Source organism: Aphelocoma coerulescens, chromosome 31 (genome assembly GCF_041296385.1).
Source record: "Aphelocoma coerulescens isolate FSJ_1873_10779 chromosome 31, UR_Acoe_1.0, whole genome shotgun sequence".
NCBI classification, from domain to species: Eukaryota; Metazoa; Chordata; class Aves; order Passeriformes; family Corvidae; genus Aphelocoma; species Aphelocoma coerulescens.
In genome coordinates, this window is record NC_091044.1 from 1,747,374 (window position 1) to 1,765,735 (window position 18,362).

Sequence of the window (18,362 nt, forward strand, 5' to 3'; positions counted from 1 at the left end):
AACGGCCCCAGCGCCGCTGCGTGGATGGTGGGGGCTGGGAGGGATTTGGGGGGGCGATTTTGGAGATTTGGGCACTTTGGGAGGATTTGGGGGGATGGGGAGGGGGTTTGGGGCGAAATGGGGAGGGGGTTTGGGGCACTTGGGGGGTGAGAGAGGGGATTTTGAGGGGGGATTGTGGCAATTCGGGGCACTTGGGGCAGGATTCGGGGGGATGTGGGGGCGATTGGGGGTGAAATCGGGAGGATTTGGGAGTGGATTTGGGGGTGAAATCGGAGGAATTTGGAGCTGAAATCGGGGGGATTTGGGGGTAAATTTGGGGGTGAAACCGGAGGAATTTGGGGCTGAAATCGGGGGGATTTGGGGGTGAATTTGGGGGTGAAATCGGAGGAATTTGGGATGAAATCGGGGGGATTTGAGGGTGAATTTGGGGGTGAAACCGGGGGCATTTGGGGTGAAATCAGAGGGATTTGGGGGTGAAACCGGGGGGATTTGGGGGTGAAATCGGGGGGATTTGGGGGTGAAATCAGAGGGATTTGGGGGTGAAACTGGGGGGCATTTGGGGATGAAATCGGGGGGATTTGGGGGTGAAATCAGAGGGATTTGGGGGTGAAATCGGGGGGATTTGGGGGTGAAATCAGAGGGATTTGGGGGTGAAACTGGGGGGCATTTGGGGATGAAATCGGGGGGATTTGGGGGTGAAATCAGAGGGATTTGGGGGTGAAACTGGGGGGCATTTGGGGGTGAAACCGGGGGGATTTGAGGTGAAATCGGGGGCATTTGGGGGGTGCATTTGGGGGGGATTTGGGGGTGAAATTGGGGCGATTTGGGGGTGGATTTGGGGGGATTTGGGAGTGAAATCGGGGGGATTTGAGGTGAAATCGGGGGCATTTGGGGGTGAAACCGGGGGGATTTGAGGTGAAATCGGGGGCATTTGGGGGGTGCATTTGGGGGGGATTTGGGGGTGAAATTGGGGCGATTTGGGGGTGGATTTGGGGGGATTTAGGAGTGAAATCGGGGGGAATTTGGGGGTGAAACCGGGGGGATTTGGGGGTGAAATTGGGGCGATTTGGGGGTGGATTTGGGGGGATTTGGGAGTGAAATCGGGGCGATTCGGGAGGAAGTCGAGGCCACGCCCACCGCACAAGCCACGCCCACCGCACAAGCCACGCCCACTCCACCGCGCCCCCCAAGACCACGCCCACCAAAGGCCACACCCCGGGCGCTCGTCCAATCGCGGCCGGCGGCGCGCGCAGGCCCCGCCCACTCCCGTCGTGCCCCGCGCTGCCCGCGCCGGCGGCGGCCGCGGTGAGGGGCGGGGGCGGGGGGGGGGCTCGGGGGTCCCGGAACCGGGAGGGCTTTGGGGGTGTCAGAGCCGGGCTTGGGGAGGGTCTGAGCGGGTCCTGGGTGGGCACCGGGACGGCGGGGCCTTGGGGGGGAGGGTCTCGGGTGGTCCCCGAGCGTTTCCGCTGCTCTGGGGGTTGCGGGAAGGGGCGGGTCCGTCCGCGACGCTTCCCCCAGTCCCCCTCACAGCCCCCCAGGCCTGAGCCCCTCTCTGCCCCTGTGACCCCCCCGCCCCACACACGCCCCTGCCCTTGTGCCCCCCTCAGTCCCTCCCACGGGCTCGGGCCCCGCCAGCCGCTGCTGTTCCTCCCCCCTCCTTGCTCTGTCCCGGCTGTGGTGCCTTGGGACCCCCCCCGGATCTCCCCCCATTTTCCCCTGGGACCCCCCACCCATTCCCCCACCATGGGGCTAAATCCCTGGCAGAAGGCGCTGCTCCTGCTCCCCTCTGTGCCCTCCATTGAGCCCCCGAGTCCCCCCCAATAACTCCCCTCAAGCCCCCCCCATTTCCCCCGACCCCTCTATTCCACCCCCCCCAAATCCCCATTTCCCCTCCTGACCCCTCTATTCCCCCCCCAAATCCCCATTTCCCCCCCGACCCCTCTATTCCACCCCACCCCAAATCCCCATTTCCCCCCCTGACCCCTCTATTCCACATCCCCCCCAAATCCCCATTTCCCCCCTGACCCCTCTATTCCACCCCGCCCCGAATCCCCATTTCCCTTCCTGACCCCTCTATTCCACATCCCCCCCGAATCCCCATTTCCCTTCCTGACCCCTCTATTCCACATCCCCCCCGAATCCCCATTTCCCTTCCTGACCCCTCTATTCCCCCCCCGAATCCCCATTTCCCCCCGACCCCTCATTCCCCCCCCGAATCCCCATTTCCCCCCCTGACCCCTCGTTCCCCCCAGGCCCCACCATGGGGCTGAAGCCCTGGCAGAAGGCGCTGTTCCCTCTCCGCTCCGTGGCCGCCGTGGTGCGGCTCTTCGAGGCCGAGCTGCGCCAGCCCGAGCCCGACCTGGTGCTGCTCTCGCTGGTCCTGGGCTTCGTGGAGCATTTCCTGGCCGTCAACCGCGTCCTCCCCACCAACGTTCCCGGGCTCACCTTCGAGTCTCGGCCCGGGCCGGACCCCCAGACCCGGCTGTACTTCCCGGTGGCCGAGCTGTCCATCGTGGCCGCGCTCTACGCCCGCTTCACGGCGCAGATCCGGGGGGCCGTGGACCTGTCCCTGTACCCCCGGCCCGATGGCTGCTCCTCCCGGGACCTCGTCCGGAAAGTGTCCGATGTCATCTGGAACAGCCTCAGCCGCTCCTACTTCAAGGACCGGGCTCACATCCAGTCCCTCTTCAGCTTCATCACGGGTGAGGAGGGGTCCTGGGGGGGGTCATGGGAGGGGCTGGGGTCCCACCTGGAGCAGCCTGAGCTGCTCCTGCTTCAAGGGCCGGGTGGACATCGTGTCCTTCTTCAGCTTTGTCACTGCTGGGGGGGCCCTCACACCTGTGTCCCCTCCCTGAGGGACAGCTTGGGGGTGATGGGGGGGTTCAGGGGGGCTGTGTGTCCCCCTGAACCCCGCCGTGTCCCCCCAGGTACGAAGCTGGACAGCTCGGGGGTGGCCTTCGCCGTGGTCGGGGCCTGCCAGGTGCTGGGGCTGCCGGACGTGCACCTGGCCCTGAGCGAGGACCACGCCTGGGTGGCCTTTGGGGCCGGGGGGTCCCAGACCGCCGAGGTCACCTGGCACGGGAAGGGCAACGAGGACAGGAGGGGACAGCCCGTGCAGGCCGGGGTGGCCGAGAGGGTACGGGGGGATACGGGGGGTGGGGGGGGGTTCGTGGGGATGGTGGGGAGACGGGGCGGGGCTGAGAGGGTGGGGGGAATGGGGGGACAGGGCTACGAGGGCAGGGGGTCCCCATGGGGACAAGGATGGGAAGGGGGCCAGGGGGGTTCCAGGGGGAAGCCCTGGGATAGACAGCACTGTCAGTGCGGGGATGGGGCACAGGTGGAGATGTCACCCATGTCACCTGTGTCACCTGTGTCACCTGTGCCCCCCATCCCCCAGAGCTGGCTGTACCTGAAGGGGTCGTACCTGCGCTGCACGCGGCACATGGAGGTGGCGTTTATGGTGTGCGCCATCAACCCGTCCATCGACGGCCACACCGACAGCCTGGAGCTGCTGCAGCTGCAGCAGGTGTGGGGCAGGGCTGGGGCGGGGCTGGGCCAGGTGTGGGGCAGCTGAGGGGCACCCCCAAATCTCTCCCTCTTCTCTCCCGCAGCGCCTGCTGTGGCTGCTCTACGACATGGGGCACCTGGACAGGTGAGAGGGACCCCCAACCCGCCACGGGGCTGCCCCTCAAGCTGCCCTGGGGCCCCCCCAACCCGCCGTGGGGCCGCCCCCCACCTGCCCCACAGGTACCCCATGGCGCTGGGGAACCTGGCTGACCTGGAGGAGCTGGAGCCCACCCCCGGCAGACCCGACCCCCTCACCCTGTACCACCAGGTGACCATGGCGGGGGGTGTTTTGGGGACTCAGAGGCGTGCCCAGGTGTGTGCCCAGGTGTGTCCTGAGCCCTCCCCGCTGCCCCCAGGGCATCCACTCGGCTCGTACCTACTACAACAACGAGCACATCTACCCCTACCTGTACCTGGCCGGCTTCCACTGCCGCAACAAGAACGTCAAGGAGGCCCTGGAGGCCTGGGCTGACACGGCCACCGTCATCCAGGAGTGAGTGGGGGGCTCTGGGGGGGCGTTTGGGGGTCCTGGGGGGGGTCCTAGGAGGTACCTGTGGGGTCCCACTCCTCCCCCTGGGGCTGGGCTGGGGGGAGTTCCCTCCCTCCTGTGGGGCTGCTGGGGGGTGCTCTGGATTTTGGGGGGCCCTTGGGGGGGTCACCAGCGCCCACTTTGGGGGGGGTCCATGTGCCCCCTACGGCTGTGGGTGGCCTGTGCCGACCCAGAGTCGAGTTCTTGGGATCCCCCCTCCTTTGTGGGAAGCGCCCCAAGCCCCATGTGCCCCCTAAGCCCATGGGGCAGCCCCCCAAGGCCCCCCTGCCCCCCCCCCCCCAGCTACAATTACTGCCGGGAGGACGAGGAGATCTACAAGGAGTTCTTTGACGTGGCCAACGATGTCATCCCCAACCTGCTCAAGGAGGCGGCGGCCGAGCCCCCCCCGGGAGCTGAGGTGGGACCTGGACTTGGGGACCCCCAGATTTGGGGGGGGGTCGCTGGGTGGGGGAGGGGGTTCCTGCCCGGGGTGGGTTTTCCTGCTGTGTTTGGAGGGGAGGGGATATGTGGGGATGTCCCCAGGACATACGGGGTGGGTCCTACCTGCGTGTGGGGGGGTATTTTGGGGTGCTAGAGGGGGAGTCCCACATCTGGAGGGGTCTGAATTTGGGGGTCCCCGCTGGCAGACACCCCCCAGCTCCCAGTGTGGTGGGGTGGTGGTGTCCCTGCCTCCCCGCTCCCTGCATTTGAGGGGTTCCCCCTCCCACCTTTGGGGGTCCCCCTCTGACTCGGGGGGGTCCGCAGGGGGCCCCCGGGGGTCTCCCAGCCCTGCAGGACCCCGAGTGCTTCGCTCACCTGCTGCGGTTCTACGACGGCATCTGCAGGTGGGAGGAGGGGAGCCCCACGCCCGTCCTGCACGTGGGCTGGGCCACCTTCCTCGTGCAGTCCCTCGGCCGCTTCGATGGCCAGGTGAGGCCTTTTGGGGGGGGTCCCCTGGGGGTTTGGGGGGGCCCTGGGGGCAGGGGTGCTCCCCCCACGTCCTGCATGGTGGCTGGGCCACCTTCCTCGTCCAGTTCCGTGGTCACTTTGATGTCCACGGGAGGGCTTTGAGGGGTCTTGAGTGGGTTCTGGAGTCCCCAGTGTCCACTTTGGGGCATCCCCCAGGGATTTGGGGTGTCGTGGGTGGGCTCTGGGGTCCCCAATGTCCTCCTTGGAGTATCCTGAGTGGGCTCTGGGTTCCCCTTTCTCTTCTTTGGGGCATCCCTGGGGATTTGGGGGGTCCTGAGTGGGCTCTGAGGTCCCTAATGTCCTCCCTGGAGGGTCCTGAGTGGGCTCTGGGTTCCCCTATCTCTTCTTTTGGGCATCCCTGGGGATTTGGGGGGTCCTGAGTGGGCTCTGGAGTCTCCAGTGTCCTCCCTGGAGGGTCCTGAGTGGGCTCTGGGTTCCCCCATCTCATATTTGGGGGGTCCTGAGTGGGCTCTGGGGTCCCCAGTGTCCTCCTTGGAGTATCCTGAGTGGGCTCTGGGTTCCCCTTTCTCTTCTTTGGGGCATCCCTGGGGATTTGGGGGGTCCTGAGTGGGCTCTGAGGTCCCCAATGTCCTCCCTGGAGGGTCCTGAGTGGGCTCTGGGTTCCCCTTTCTCTTCTTTGGGGCATTCCTGGGGATTTGGGGGGTCCTGAGTGGGCTCTGGGGTCTCCAGTGTCCTCCCTGGAGGGTCCTGAGTGGGCTCTGGGTTCCCCCATCTCATCTTTGGGGCATCCCTGGGGATTTGGGGGGTCCTGAGTGGGCTCTGGGGTCTCCAGTGTCCTCCCTGGAGGGTCCTGAGTGGGCTCTGGGTTCCCCCATCTCATCTTTGGGGCATCCCTGGGGATTTGGAGGGTCCTGAGTGGGCTCTGGGGTCCCCAATGTCCTCCTTGGAGGGTCCTGAGTGGGCTCTGGGGGGTCCCCAATGTCCTCCTTGGAGGGTCCTGAGTGGGCTCTGGGCTCCCCCACGTCCTCCTTGGGGTCCCCAAAAACCTCTGGGGGGGCTCCAAGTTCCTCCCTGCCTCCCATCGTGACCCTCCGAGCCCCTCTGTGTCCCCCCGGCGCCCCCCCCGTGCGTTCCCAGGTGACCCCCCCGTCCCCCCCAGGTGCGCCAGCAGGTGACCCTGCTCTCAGAGGACCCTGCCCCCCCCGAGGCGGATCTGGGGGGCTCCGAGGACCCCCGTGACGGCCGCCGCCGCGGCCCCCGCCGCGAATCCAAACCCGAGGAGCCGCCCACCCCCAAAAAATCCGGGGAGCGCCGCCCCCCTCCCCGTGCCCCCCGCCCGGAGGAGACCCCGCCGCCCCCTCCCACAGCACCCCCGGCCCCGGGGACCCCCGGGCCGGCCCCGCCCGCGCCCCCCCCGGGGCCGGTGCTGCGGTTCCGCTCGCAGAAGATGCGGGGGATGAAGGAGCTGCTGCGGGCGGCCAAGGTCAACTCGAGCGCCATCAAACTGCAGCTCACGGCTCAGTCCCAGGTGCAGCCGCGCCGCCCCCGCGCCCCCCCCCGGCGCCTACCCCCTGCCTTTCCTCAAGAGACCCCGCAAAGGTTCCTAGGGATCCCCCAAAAAGCCCAAAATCCCAGCCCAGACCTGCCCCGGCTGCAGCCACGCCGTTCCCGTTGCCAACAGACGGCGGGAAGAGTCCTCTGGGGTTGCTCCAAAGCTTTTTAGGGAGCCCAAAAATAGCTGGGAGACCCCTGCCTTTCCTCAGGAGACCCCAAAAAGGGTCGCAGGGATCCCCAAAAACCCCCAAATCCCTCTCCAGATGCCAGCCCACCTGGGACTGCTGGCGCACGTGCAGAGAACCCAAAAAGGGGTCGTAGGGAACCCCAAAATCTGCGGGCACGGGGGGTCCTGAGTGCGCCCTGGAGTTTCCCGTGTCCTCTTGGGGGTCTCCAGGGTCCCCCTGTGCCAGCATCGAAGCCACCCCCCCCCGTCTGCCCCCAACACCCACCCCCAGCATCACCCCCCGTCCTTCCTGGAGGCGTCCCAAAAAGGACTGGGACCCCCCCGAAATGCCAGGGAGACACCCCCAAACCCATCTCCCATCTTCTGCCCCTCCTCAAGAGCCCCCAGAATCCCTGAGAGGGGTCCAGAGCCCTGGAATTGGGACTGGGAGCCCCTCTTAGCGATTTTGGGGGCTCTTGGGGTGGAGGATTTGGGGGGTAGGGGGGTGGGCAGCACAGCCCCTGTCCCTCCCGAGACCCCGAGCCCCCCCAGAGGTTCTGAGCCCCCCAGAATGGGAGGGATTTGGGGTGGAACAAGGTCGGGGGTACAATGGGCTGGGGATGGAAGATTTTGGGGGTGGCGGGAATTTTGGGGTGCAGGTGGCCTCAGGGGCTTTAGAGGGGGGTTTTGGGGAGCGGTGGGGGAGGGGGCTCGGGCAGAGGATTTTGGGGGGGCTCGGACGCAGCCTAGTGTTGGGGTGCCCACCACGAGGCCTTTGGGACCCCACACGCGGACTCTGGGGGGTCCCGCATTTGAGGGATCCGGGGAGGGGGGGGTCCAAGACACGGGGTGAAGGGGAGGAGATAAAATAATTAATAATAAAGTGTCGCTGGTTTTACCGAGCGCCCCGTTCTGTTTGTGATTTGGGGGTGGGGGGGGAACGGACCCTGTGAGGGGGCGGCTCCCATGATCCTCCGCGCCGAGGCGGGGGGCGGGGGGGGGGGAGCGTTCCGGCCGAACTCCCGCGATACTTCGCGAGAGGTTTTGGCGGGCCGCGCTCCCGCCCGCCCTCCGCTCCCGCTTCCACCAATCAGCGCGCGTCTTCCCTGAGCGACGGCTGAAGCAGCCAATCAGCTGCGCCCGGCCAAAGTCTAGTGCAGTCGTCACTCTCGCCCGGCACGGGGTCTCCCGCCGTCCCCGTCCGGGGGCGCGGGGCGTGGCGTGATGCAGCCAATGGCGGCGGAGCCCCGGCGGCGGGTCCCGCCCTCCGCCGCGCCACCCAATCGCCGCTCGCCGCTCGTGCCCCCCCTCCCCCGCGCTCTGCCTGAGCGACGCCCCCGCCGGCCAATCCCCGCCGCCAGCGCCTCAGCGACGGCCTCCGCCCCCGCTCCTGCGCGCTGGCCAATCCCCGCGGCCGCCGACAGGACGGGCAGCTCCTTCAGCCAATCGTAACGCGCACGACCGTTGAGCGACAGGCGGCGCGGCCAATCAGCGCGGCGCGCGCGGCGCGGCGGCGTGGAAGGTTCGCGAAGGCCGCGCGGGGGCCGTTCTATGGCGACCGGGGCGAGCGCGGCCCAGCCCGGCCCCGCTCCCGGCCCCGCCGCCCCCCGCGCCCCCATGGCCGCCGCCGCCTTCCCTTTCGCGGCGCTGCCGCCTCCGCCGCCTCCTCCGCCGCCGCCTCCGCCACCTCCGCAGCCGCAGCCACCGGCGCAGCCGCCGCCGCCTCCACCTCCGCCTGCGCAGGCCCCGGGCGGCCCCGCGGCCCCGCAGCCCCCGGGCGGCCCCGCGGCCCCTCAGCCGCCGCCCGCCGCTCCCTACGGGCAGTTCCGCTTCCCGTCGCCGCCGCCCGGCCATGACCCGCCCGCGGCCCCCGCGGGGGCCCCGCCGGCCGCCCCCGCCGCCCCCCCCCAGCCCGCGGGGGCCCCGCAGCAGCCGCGGCCCGAGGAGGGCGCGGGCGCCGGGCCGGGAGATGCGGGGGGACGGGCGGGCGCCGCGCACAAGCCCCGGAGGGCAGGTACGGCCCGGGGCTGGGGGGGGGTTCGGGGCGCGGGGGACGAGGATCGGGGGGTGGGGGCTTTATCCGGGACCCCCGGGAAGAAGCGCAGCCCGGGGGGAGTCGTGGAGAGGCCCTGGGGGGCGTCCCGGGATTTGGAACCCCCTCAGTCTGGCGATTTCCGCACTTTAAGCGCTCTAGTGTGGAGGGTCCCTGCGCTGTAACCCCCCGACTTGCAGGTGCCCGGGTTGTAACCCCCCGATTTTGGGGCTCTCTGGGCTCTGATCCCCCCGGCGCGGGGGGGTCCCGCCGTCTCCACCCCCCCACCCCCCCCCGCCGGCCGGGACACGTGTCAGGACACGCGAGGCCAAGATGGAGCCCGGGGAGGCGGGGGGAGCCCTTGGAACGGGACCCCCAAACCCTCCCCCGGAGAACGGAGCGTCCCCTCGGACCCCCCCCCAAAACCTCGGACCCTCCCTCCCAGATCCCCTGTCAGGGACAGCGACCCCCCCTTCATGTCCCCCCGGTGGGGACGGGGCTTTCTTGGGGACCCCCCGGCTCCCCCCCCCCCCGAACACCCTCCCCATGTCCCCCCCTCAGGAGGGGTCTGTGCTGCCAGGTTTGCCCAAATCCCGTGTTTTTTTCCCACAGACTTCCCGCGGAAGCGGAAGCGCAGCCGCTGGAACCAAGACTCGCTGGAGCAGAAGACGGTGATCCCCGGGATGCCCACGGTGATCCCGCCCGGGCTGACGCGCGAGCAGGAGCGTGCCTACATCGGTAACGGTTTGGGGGGAAAAGCAGCGGGTTTGGGGGTCACCGGCCCCGGCTTTGGGGTCAGAACACGGGGTTTAGGGTCACATTTCCTCCCCTCCCGGGGCTGAGGTGCGAGTAGGAGCACGCCCGCATCGGTAACGGTATGGGAGGAAAATGGGATTTTGGGGTCAGAACCCCCCTCGGGATTCTGGGGCTAAAGCTCCAGGATTTGGGATTAGAACCCCCACACTCACATCAGTAACACCCGCAAATTTGGGACTAAATCTGGGGGGTTTGGGGTCAGAAACCCCCCCGGGTTTGGGATCAGAACCACCCCCCTGCCGGGGCCTGGGGTCAGAATCCCACCAGGATTTGGGGTTAGAACCCCCCTGGGATTCAGGGCCAGAACCCCGCCAGGGACTTTGGGGGAGTGGATTGAATCCAAAACTTGCAATTTTGGGCAATAATGTGCAGGTTCAGGTGAAAATGTATCATTTTAATGCAACAATCTCTTGGTTAACAACGTTCTGGTTTTTGGCAGTAATGTATTTTTAGGTGCTATTGTGTTGTTTTAAAGTAACAGTGTGCTGATAACCTTTATTTTTGGTAATAATCAGGTGTTTTAGGCAATAATGACAGTGTTTAATTACGTCTCTTGTTCTAGGTAATAACAGTTGCTTTTTTTAGTAATAGTCATGTGTTTTGGGTAATAACGTGGTTATTTTAGGCAATGTCTATTTTTTTAGGAATAATCTCTTGTTTTAGGTAAAAGTGTGGTTCTTTTAGATAAAACTGTGGTTGTTTTAGGTAATAACTTTTACCTTTTGTAGAAATAATCTCGCATTTTAGGTGACAGTGTGGTATTTTAGGAAATAATGTCTTTTTTTGTGACTGATAATCTTCTGTTTTAGGTAATAATGTCTGGCTTTATGATAACAATGTCTAATTTTTCCATAAGAATGCCAGGAGGTTTGGTAATAATGTGCTTTTTTTGGGTAATCTTGTGATTTTTTTGATAACAATGTGATTTTTTTTTTCTGTTGTGATAACCTGCTTTTTTTGGTAACGATGTGTTTTTTGGGGTAACAATGTGTTTTTTGGGGTAATAACTTGCTGTCAATGCTAAGAAGGTGTATTTTTCTGCTAATAATGTCAATTTTAGGTAACAACACCTGGTTTTTCTCACTGTAACCATTTGGTTTTAGGGCAGTAATGCCTGTTTTTGGTACCATGGAGCCGGTGTAGGTAGGAAAAAAAAAAAGGAGTTTTAACCCGGCCAAGCCAGGCTGAGGCAGGAGGATTTTTGGGGGAGGAACGGTTTGGTTTTTTTTTTGGTTTTTTGTTTTTTGTTTTGTTTTGTTTTGTTTTCTTTGGTTTTGGGGCAAAATGTGGGTGTTTTGTAACTGTGTCTCTCTCACCTCTCCGGGACCGGGTTCCTTCCAGTGCAACTGCAGATCGAAGACCTGACCCGCAAACTGCGCACGGGAGACCTGGGCATCCCCCCTAACCCCGAGGACAGGTCGGGACCTCCCCCCCCTGCCCCCCCGGGCACCCCCCCGGGCCCCCCCGAGACCTGGGCACCCCCCAGTGACCCCCCCCGGGCCCCCCGTGAGCCGCAAGCAGCGCACGGGAGACCCCTGGGTGTGCCCCGCCCCCCAGGACAGCTCGGGACCCCCTTTTGCCCCCCCCGAGATTTGGGGGTGCTGCTCTGGACCAACCCCCCACCCCCCAAATAATTCAGGGTCCCCCCCTGCTTTGAGGGTGCTGCTCTCTGCACCTCGCTGAGCCCGGCCTGGGCTTCGTTACCTGCGGATTAACGACCCACGGCGGCGGCTTAATGAGCTCTGGGGGCTTAACGAGGCCCTGGCCCCAAAGCGCCCCCTTTTTCCTCTCTTCTTCCCCCCCCCCCCCCCCCCCTTTTCACCCCAATTCGGCTCTGGGGGGGGCACAGCTGCCATTGCCCCTGCAAAGGGCCAAATTCCCCCCTCCCTCATTCCTCTCTTCACCTTTTCCACCTGTTTTAGCCCCATTTTTCTGTCACAGGGCAAGACTGGGGTCCCTCCAACCCATGGGACCCTCACCCCTGGGGGACCCCTGCTCTCGGGGGGGGTCCCCAACCTTGGAGGGGTCCCCAGCTCTATGGGGGTCCCTCGCCTTCCAGGGGTCCCCAACCCCGGGGGGGTCCCTGTGTCCTCAGGGATCCCTCACCTCTCGGGGGTCCCTCACCTTGTGTGGGGGTCCCTCACGCCGGGGGGGCCCTCCCGAGTCCCAGGACCGGGGGAGGGGGACACCCTCCGGCCCCCCAAGGTTTTGGGGCTCAGCCCACCCCCCCCCTCCCCAGCCCCAGGTTTTGGGGGTCTCCCAGGTTTGGGGGGGGCGCAGGCCCCCCGCGCTAACCCAGCCTTGCTCCTGCAGCGCCCCGGGCCGAGGCCGCTCCCCCGCTGCGGCGTCGTTAGCGCTGGTTGGGGGGGGAATTAATTAATGAATTAACGATTAATCACGAGCGGGGACAGTGACGTCGCAGTTCCACCGAGGACCCGGCTGCTGCCAACCCCGAAAAGTCGCTTTTTCCCCCCAAACCGGGGGCAGGTTCGACTGTCGCCCGCGCCGGCTGTTTTTGGAGGATCCGCCTTAATCTCTTCCCTTCTTGCAGCCGCTGCCAAAATTCGCTATTTTGGGGGGGGAGGGGAGCCAAGGGCCGATTTAACCAAACCCGAGCGATTCTGACTCTTTTTTTTTTTTTTTTTTTTTTTTCCTTCCTCACTGATAATTCTGATTTTTAATCATAATCTGATTTTCTCACCCCGACACGGCTCAGCTCAAGCGACCTTGACTCTTCCCTCCGGGGCTGCCAAAGCCACGCGGCCCCCCCAGACAGGGACCTTTTCCTCCTAGAAACCGGGAAATTGGGCAAAACCGGGGGAGAACTGGGCACAAGCAGGGAGAAAAGGAGCAGGAACGGGGCAAAGCCAGGGAGAAACAACAAAACCGGGGACAAAGGGGCCAAACCCTGACCCAGCAAAGGCCAAACCGCAGAGAAATGGGCAAAGAGGGGCCGCTGGTTTGGGGAGGGGGAGGGCTGTGCTCTGCTGGCCTTAATTGGGCACTAATTAATGCTCCCCCCCCCCAATTATCCCCTCCTGGGGGTGGGTGGGGGGGCAGTGGCACAGGGTGGCGATGAGGAGAGGGTTGTGGTGGTTTGGGGAGGGGGTGTTTGGTGGGGGGGGGGGTGCAACTCCCCCCCCCAAGAGGGGTCCTGACCCCGGGTGACCCCTCCCCACCCCTCCACATCCCCCTCCCCATCACCAACAGAGAGGGGAGGGAAGATCCCCCCCACACCTGGGGGCTGGCAGGGTTGGGGAGAGGGTTCTGGGGGCGCAGCCCCACCCCCCCCGAGGGGTCTGGGGGCCTCCCAGTGACCCCCCCACCCCCCGGAGCAGGTCCCCCTCCCCGGAGCCCATCTACAACAGCGAGGGCAAGCGCCTGAACACGCGGGAGTTCCGCACGCGCAAGAAGCTGGAGGAGGAGAGGCACAACCTCATCACCGAGATGGTGGCCCTGAACCCCGACTTCAAGCCCCCAGCTGACTACAAGTGAGGAGGGACCCTGATTTGGGGCTGATTCAGCCCGGTTTGGGGCTCCCCTAAAGGTTTGACACCCCCCCCTTTCTGTCGGTCCCCAGGCCGCCGGCGACGCGGGTGAGCGACAAGGTGATGATCCCGCAGGATGAGTACCCCGAGATCAACTTCGTGGGGCTCCTCATCGGGCCCAGGTGGGCACCCCAAAATCCTGGGGGGTGGAATCCCCTCAGCTTCACCCCAGGAACGTGGGAAGCTCCTGAAAACACTGAGGTGCTGCTGGGCCCTGGGGTGGGTGTCCCCCCCAGTCCAGTGGGTGACCCCCTCTTCCCCTCCCACTGCCTGGGTTGTCCCCAGCCCCCCCTAATTAACACAGGGCTGTTTAATGTCACTCCTGACGAGCCAGGTCCCCACTCCCCCCAGTGTGGGCACCCCGATGGACCTGTGGGGTCCATCCCCCTCAGTTTGGGTGTGGGACCCCCCAACATTCCCAAGCAGAGCACAGAGAGGGGACACAGCACCAGGATCAGGACCCAGGGCAAGGCTTGGGTGAAGGGGGACAAGTGAGGGGGGGAGGGGGTTTAAGTGTCCCCCAACAATCCCGGCGTGACCTCCCGCTCACGGTGCCCCATCCCCAGGGGGAACACGCTGAAGAACATCGAGAAGGAGTGCAATGCCAAGATCATGATCAGGGGCAAGGGCTCGGTGAAGGAGGGCAAGGTGGGCCGCAAGGACGGGCAGATGCTGCCGGGCGAGGACGAGCCCCTGCACGCCCTCGTCACCGCCAACACCATGGAGAACGTCAAGAAAGCCGTGGAGCAGGTTCGGGGGTGTCCCCAGGGAGCTCAGGGAGGGGGCCCTGGAGGTGCAGCCCCCCCTTGTCTCACACCCCGTGTGCCCCCCACCAGATCAGGAACATCCTGAAGCAGGGCATCGAGACCCCCGAGGACCAGAACGACCTGCGCAAGATGCAGCTGCGGGAGCTGGCGCGGCTCAACGGGACCCTGCGGGAGGATGACAACCGGTCAGAGGGGTCCCACTTCCCTGATTCATTTCAAAATAACCCCCCCCCTAAACCCCTAAATAACACCCCCCACTGTCCCCTCTGCAGGATCCTGAGGCCGTGGCAGAGCACCGAGACCCGCAGCATCACCAACACCACGGTGTGCACCAAGTGCGGCGGGGCCGGGCACATCGCCTCCGACTGCAAGTTTGCCAGGTGACGCCCAAAATACACCCTCAGATCCTCAGGGGATTCTTCAGGATTCACCCCAAAAAGCTACCAGATCCTCCTGAGATCTTCCCAGAGCCCCTCAAGATCCTCTGCCTGAGATCCCCTCCTGAATTCCCTCTGAATGCTTCTTAAATCCCTGAGACCTTCTCAACTCTTCCCAAACCTCAAGATTGCCTAAATCAGCTCTGACATCTCCCCAAACCCTTCCCAGACCCCCCCCAAAATCCTCCCCAAACTTCCCTGGGATTCCACCAAACCCTCAAAACCCCCCTGGCATCCAATCTCCCTTGGGCTTCCTCTGAGATTTCCCCAAAACCCCACCAAACACCCTTAAACCCCCCCGAAGCCCCTCTAAAATCCCCCGCAGCTCTGCCTGGGGATGCACAGGGATCCCCAAAACGAGGGGGTGGGGGGGGGGGGTGGATTTGGGGGTGCAGCCCCCACCCCCTCCCCAGGCCTCACCACCACCCCCCTGTTGCCAGGCCCGGGGACCCTCAGTCGGCGCAGGACAAGGCGCGGATGGACAAGGAGTACCTGTCCCTCATGGCCGAGCTGGGCGAGGCCCCGGTGTCCGTGAGCTCCAACGCCGCCCACAACAACAGCCCCTTGTCCAGCAGCCACCGGGCCGCCAGCCAGGCGGGGGGACAGCCCCCCCCGGTGAGTGACCCCCCCCTCCCCGCCATGGAACACCTCAGGGAACCCCCAGAATCCACGCATCTATCCCTGAACCCCCCCCCCCCCCTGCCCCCGGAGCGGCCTGACCCCACAAACCCACCCACCCCAAAACCAGCCCCTTTGTCCAGCTGCCTGTCAGATGGGGGGGAGCAGCGACCCCCAAAACCCTCTGTGACCTCCCCAACCTCCTCTCCCTGCAGATTGGCACCCCCCCAAAATGACCTTCAGCCCCCCCTGAACCCACAGAGCCCCCTGAACCCCCTTTTTCCTACAGCGCTGCTCCCCCTGGGTGAGCTCCATCCCCTCAGAACCCCACAAAGACTCTGAACTCTGTGACCCCCCCCAAACCCCCACTAACCCCCTTTTTGCCCCCCCTCCTCCTCCCCCCAGAGCCGCCCCCCCTGGATGAGCTCGGCGCCCTCGGAGAACCGCCCCTACCACGGGCTGCACGGGGGGCCGGGGGGGCCAGGGGGACCCCACAGCTTCCCCCACCCCATGGCCGGCATGGGTGGGGGGCACGGGGGACACCCCCTGCAGCACACCCCCAACGGGCCCCCCCCGTGGATGCAGCCCCATCACCCCCCCATGGGGGGGGGGCCGCACCCCCCGGGGCACCCCGGCCCCCACCACATGGGTACGGACGATCCTGGCTGGGGAGGGGGATTTGGGGGGCTGGGGGGGGTGGTTTGGGGTTAAAAAGGGGGGGAGAAAAGGGGTTTTTTTGGGGTGGAAAAGGGTGGGGGGGGAGGTTGACATTCCCAGTGTCTTCTTCCACGCCAGGGCTGGGAAGGTTTGGTGAGAAATTTGGGGGGGTTTTAGGGGTGGAAAAGGGGAGGTTTGGCCACTTTTGTTCATCTTTAATGTCAACCTGGAAAGGTTTTGGGGTGGTGGTAGGAGAGGGCTGTGGATTTGGGGGGGCAGGGTTGGGGGTGGGGAAGATTTTGGGGCTAAAAGAGGGAGTTTAGCACCATTGTCCCAGGATGCGAACCTGGGGAGGTTTTTTGGGGAGGGAAGGGGATTTTTTGAGGCTGTGTTTTTGGGGGTGGGGGCTGTGTTTTTGGGGGGTTGGGGAGGGGTCCCCCCCATCCCTAAGGCCACGGTCTCTCATTCCCTCAAGATCAGTACCTGGGAAATGCGCCGGTGGGCTCTGGGGTCTATCGCCTGCACCAGGGAAAAGGTGAGACCCCACCCCCAACCCCCAAAAAAAAACCCCCTAAACCCCCTCCCCACACCTCCCTAACCCCCCCAATCCCCCCCTCCCCAATATAATCCCTCTATTTCTGGGTGTCCCGACACCCCCAGACCCCCCTAAACCCCCCCGATCTCCCTCTCCCCAATACCATACCCCTATCACTGGCTGTCCTGGCACCCCCAAACCCCCCTGACCCCCCCAAATTTTTGCCTCTCCCCCCACCCCAGGTATGATGCCGCCGCCGCTGGGTATGCTGCCCCCGCCGCCCCCCCCGCCCGGTGGGCAGCCGCCCCCCCCCTCCGGCCCCCTCCCTCCCTGGCAGCAGCAGCCGCCGCCGCCCCCCAGCAGCAGCAGCACCCCCTTGCCCTGGCAGCAAAGTGAGTCTGGGGGGGCCCCCCGGGGGAATTTTTGGGGGGTGGGTGGCAAAAAGGGATTTTGGGTTGTTTTTGGTTTTTTGTTTTTTGTTTTTTTTTTTTTTCCCTGGGTTTGGGTCATTTCCCATAAACTCGGCGGGGGGATTTGTGCATTCCCTGGGATGCTTGGGAAAGGGGGGGGGTGTTCCCACCCCCCCCCCCCCCCCCCCCAAAAGGAGAATTTCTTCTCTAATTAACACCCCACTAATTAACCCAAACCCCAAATGAACCCCCTCCCGCAGGGGCTGGGCCATGGTGGGGGGTGATGGGTCTTGTTCCTTTTGAGGATTCCTTACATAGTGGGGAGGTGGGGGGTCTTTGTCCCCCTTTACTGCCCCCTCCCCAATTAACCCACCCCCCTCCATATTAACCCTCTACCTTTAATTAACCCCCACCTTTAATTACCCCGTGCTGCAGCTGGGCTGGGCCGGTCTCTCTCTCTCCTCTTTGGGGATCCTTTAGGATGTGTTGCCCCCCCACGCCCTTGCTCTTAATTAACCCCAGTGCTAATTAACCCTTTGTTTTTTTCCCTCCCCTCGCAGATACGACGACCACCACGAGCGCTGGCAGCGCCTCCCTCCCGCCCTGGCAGCAGCAGGCGGGGGGGGGTGCGGCGGGGGGGGGGGGCGGCTTCTTCGGGGGCCCCCCCGCTCCCCGGCAGCCCCTCCATGGTGCCTTTGCCCCCCGGGGTGCAGCCCCCGCTGCCCCCCGGGGCCCCCCCCGCCCCCCCCGCCGCCGCCTGGCTCCGGGGGCCTGATGTACGCGCCCCCCCCCCCCCCCGCCGCCCCCCCCCATGGACCCTTCTAATTTCGTCACCATGATGGGCATGGGGGTGCCCGCCCTGCCCCCCTTCGGCATGCCCCCCGCGCCCCCCCCCGCCGCCCCCCCAGAACTGAGCCTCGGACACTGCCGCTGTGGGGACCCCCCCCCAAAAAAAAGAATCCATCAGGGGTTCCCCCCCCCCTCAAGGACTGATCCGTTGTGGGGACCCCACCCCCCCCTCAAAAACACCATGGGGTTCCCCCCCTCAAGGACTGATCCATCATGGGGAGACCCCCTCCCCAAAACACAGCGGGGAGCCCCCCTCAAGGACTAATGGATTGTGGGGAACCCCCCCTCCCCAAAAAGACCATAGGGAGCCCCCCCCAAAATGATCCATTGTGGGGAGCCCCCTCTGCCCCCCCCCGGGCTGTTCCATCGTAGGGAGCCCCCCCACCATCCGCCATGGGCTGTTCCATGATGGGGCGCTCCCCCCTCCATGAACTGATTGATTTTGGGGTGCCCCCCCTGCCCATGGGACCCCCCCCAAACCCCCCGGGACCACCTTGTGAACTGGTTTACCCCCCCCCCCCCCAAAATCCCCAAATCGGGGGCGGCCCTGAATTGAGGGGGGGGTTGCAGGGGCAGTGAGGGGGAGGGGAATGCTCGGTGAGTGGGGGGGGTCTGCAAGGGGGGGGGGTTGCAGCGACACAAAAACCTGAGCCCCCCCCTCCTCAATCTCGGGGTCCCCTTCTCCTGCGTTACCCCCTCTTCGTTCTGGGCCCCCCCTCCCCAAAAATCGCCCCCTTGTAGAGCCCCCCCCCCACCCCTCCTCCCCCGCGCTTTTTTTGTGTATGAATAAAGGAGCGGGACCCCCGTTGGGCCCCCCCCTCATTTCGTGTCTCGCGTCCCACCCTGCCCCCCCCCCCCCGGCCCCCCCCTCGTCTCACCGGGGTCGGGTTTCGCCGTGTCCGTCCGTCCGTCCCCCCCCCGCCCCCCGCCATGAAACCGGAGCCGGT

At 64.9% G+C, this 18,362-nt stretch overlaps 2 protein-coding genes across 2 annotated transcripts; both read left to right on the plus strand.

Moving 5' to 3' along the window:
• The first annotated feature begins 1,270 nt into the window (after window positions 1–1,270).
• On the plus strand, window positions 1,271–6,729 carry LOC138100408 (menin-like). Its single transcript, XM_068998246.1, is given in 11 exon segments — window positions 1,271–1,305; window positions 2,253–2,702; window positions 2,928–3,136; window positions 3,398–3,526; window positions 3,612–3,652; window positions 3,748–3,835; window positions 3,924–4,060; window positions 4,400–4,514; window positions 4,862–5,026; window positions 6,186–6,577; window positions 6,579–6,729. Coding segments are annotated over 10 exon segments (1,773 nt in total). The 5' UTR covers window positions 1,271–1,305; window positions 2,253–2,260; the 3' UTR covers window positions 6,634–6,729.
• A 1,569-nt stretch (window positions 6,730–8,298) lies between these two features.
• On the plus strand, window positions 8,299–17,846 carry SF1 (splicing factor 1). Its single transcript, XM_068998133.1, is given in 17 exon segments — window positions 8,299–8,760; window positions 9,391–9,516; window positions 10,936–11,011; window positions 12,933–13,085; window positions 13,175–13,264; window positions 13,709–13,892; window positions 13,979–14,094; window positions 14,182–14,289; window positions 14,787–14,961; window positions 15,370–15,613; window positions 16,097–16,156; window positions 16,399–16,548; window positions 17,127–17,191; window positions 17,193–17,293; window positions 17,295–17,349; window positions 17,351–17,498; window positions 17,788–17,846. Coding segments are annotated over 17 exon segments (2,307 nt in total). The 5' UTR covers window positions 8,299–8,363.
• Window positions 17,847–18,362: the final 516 nt, after the last annotated feature.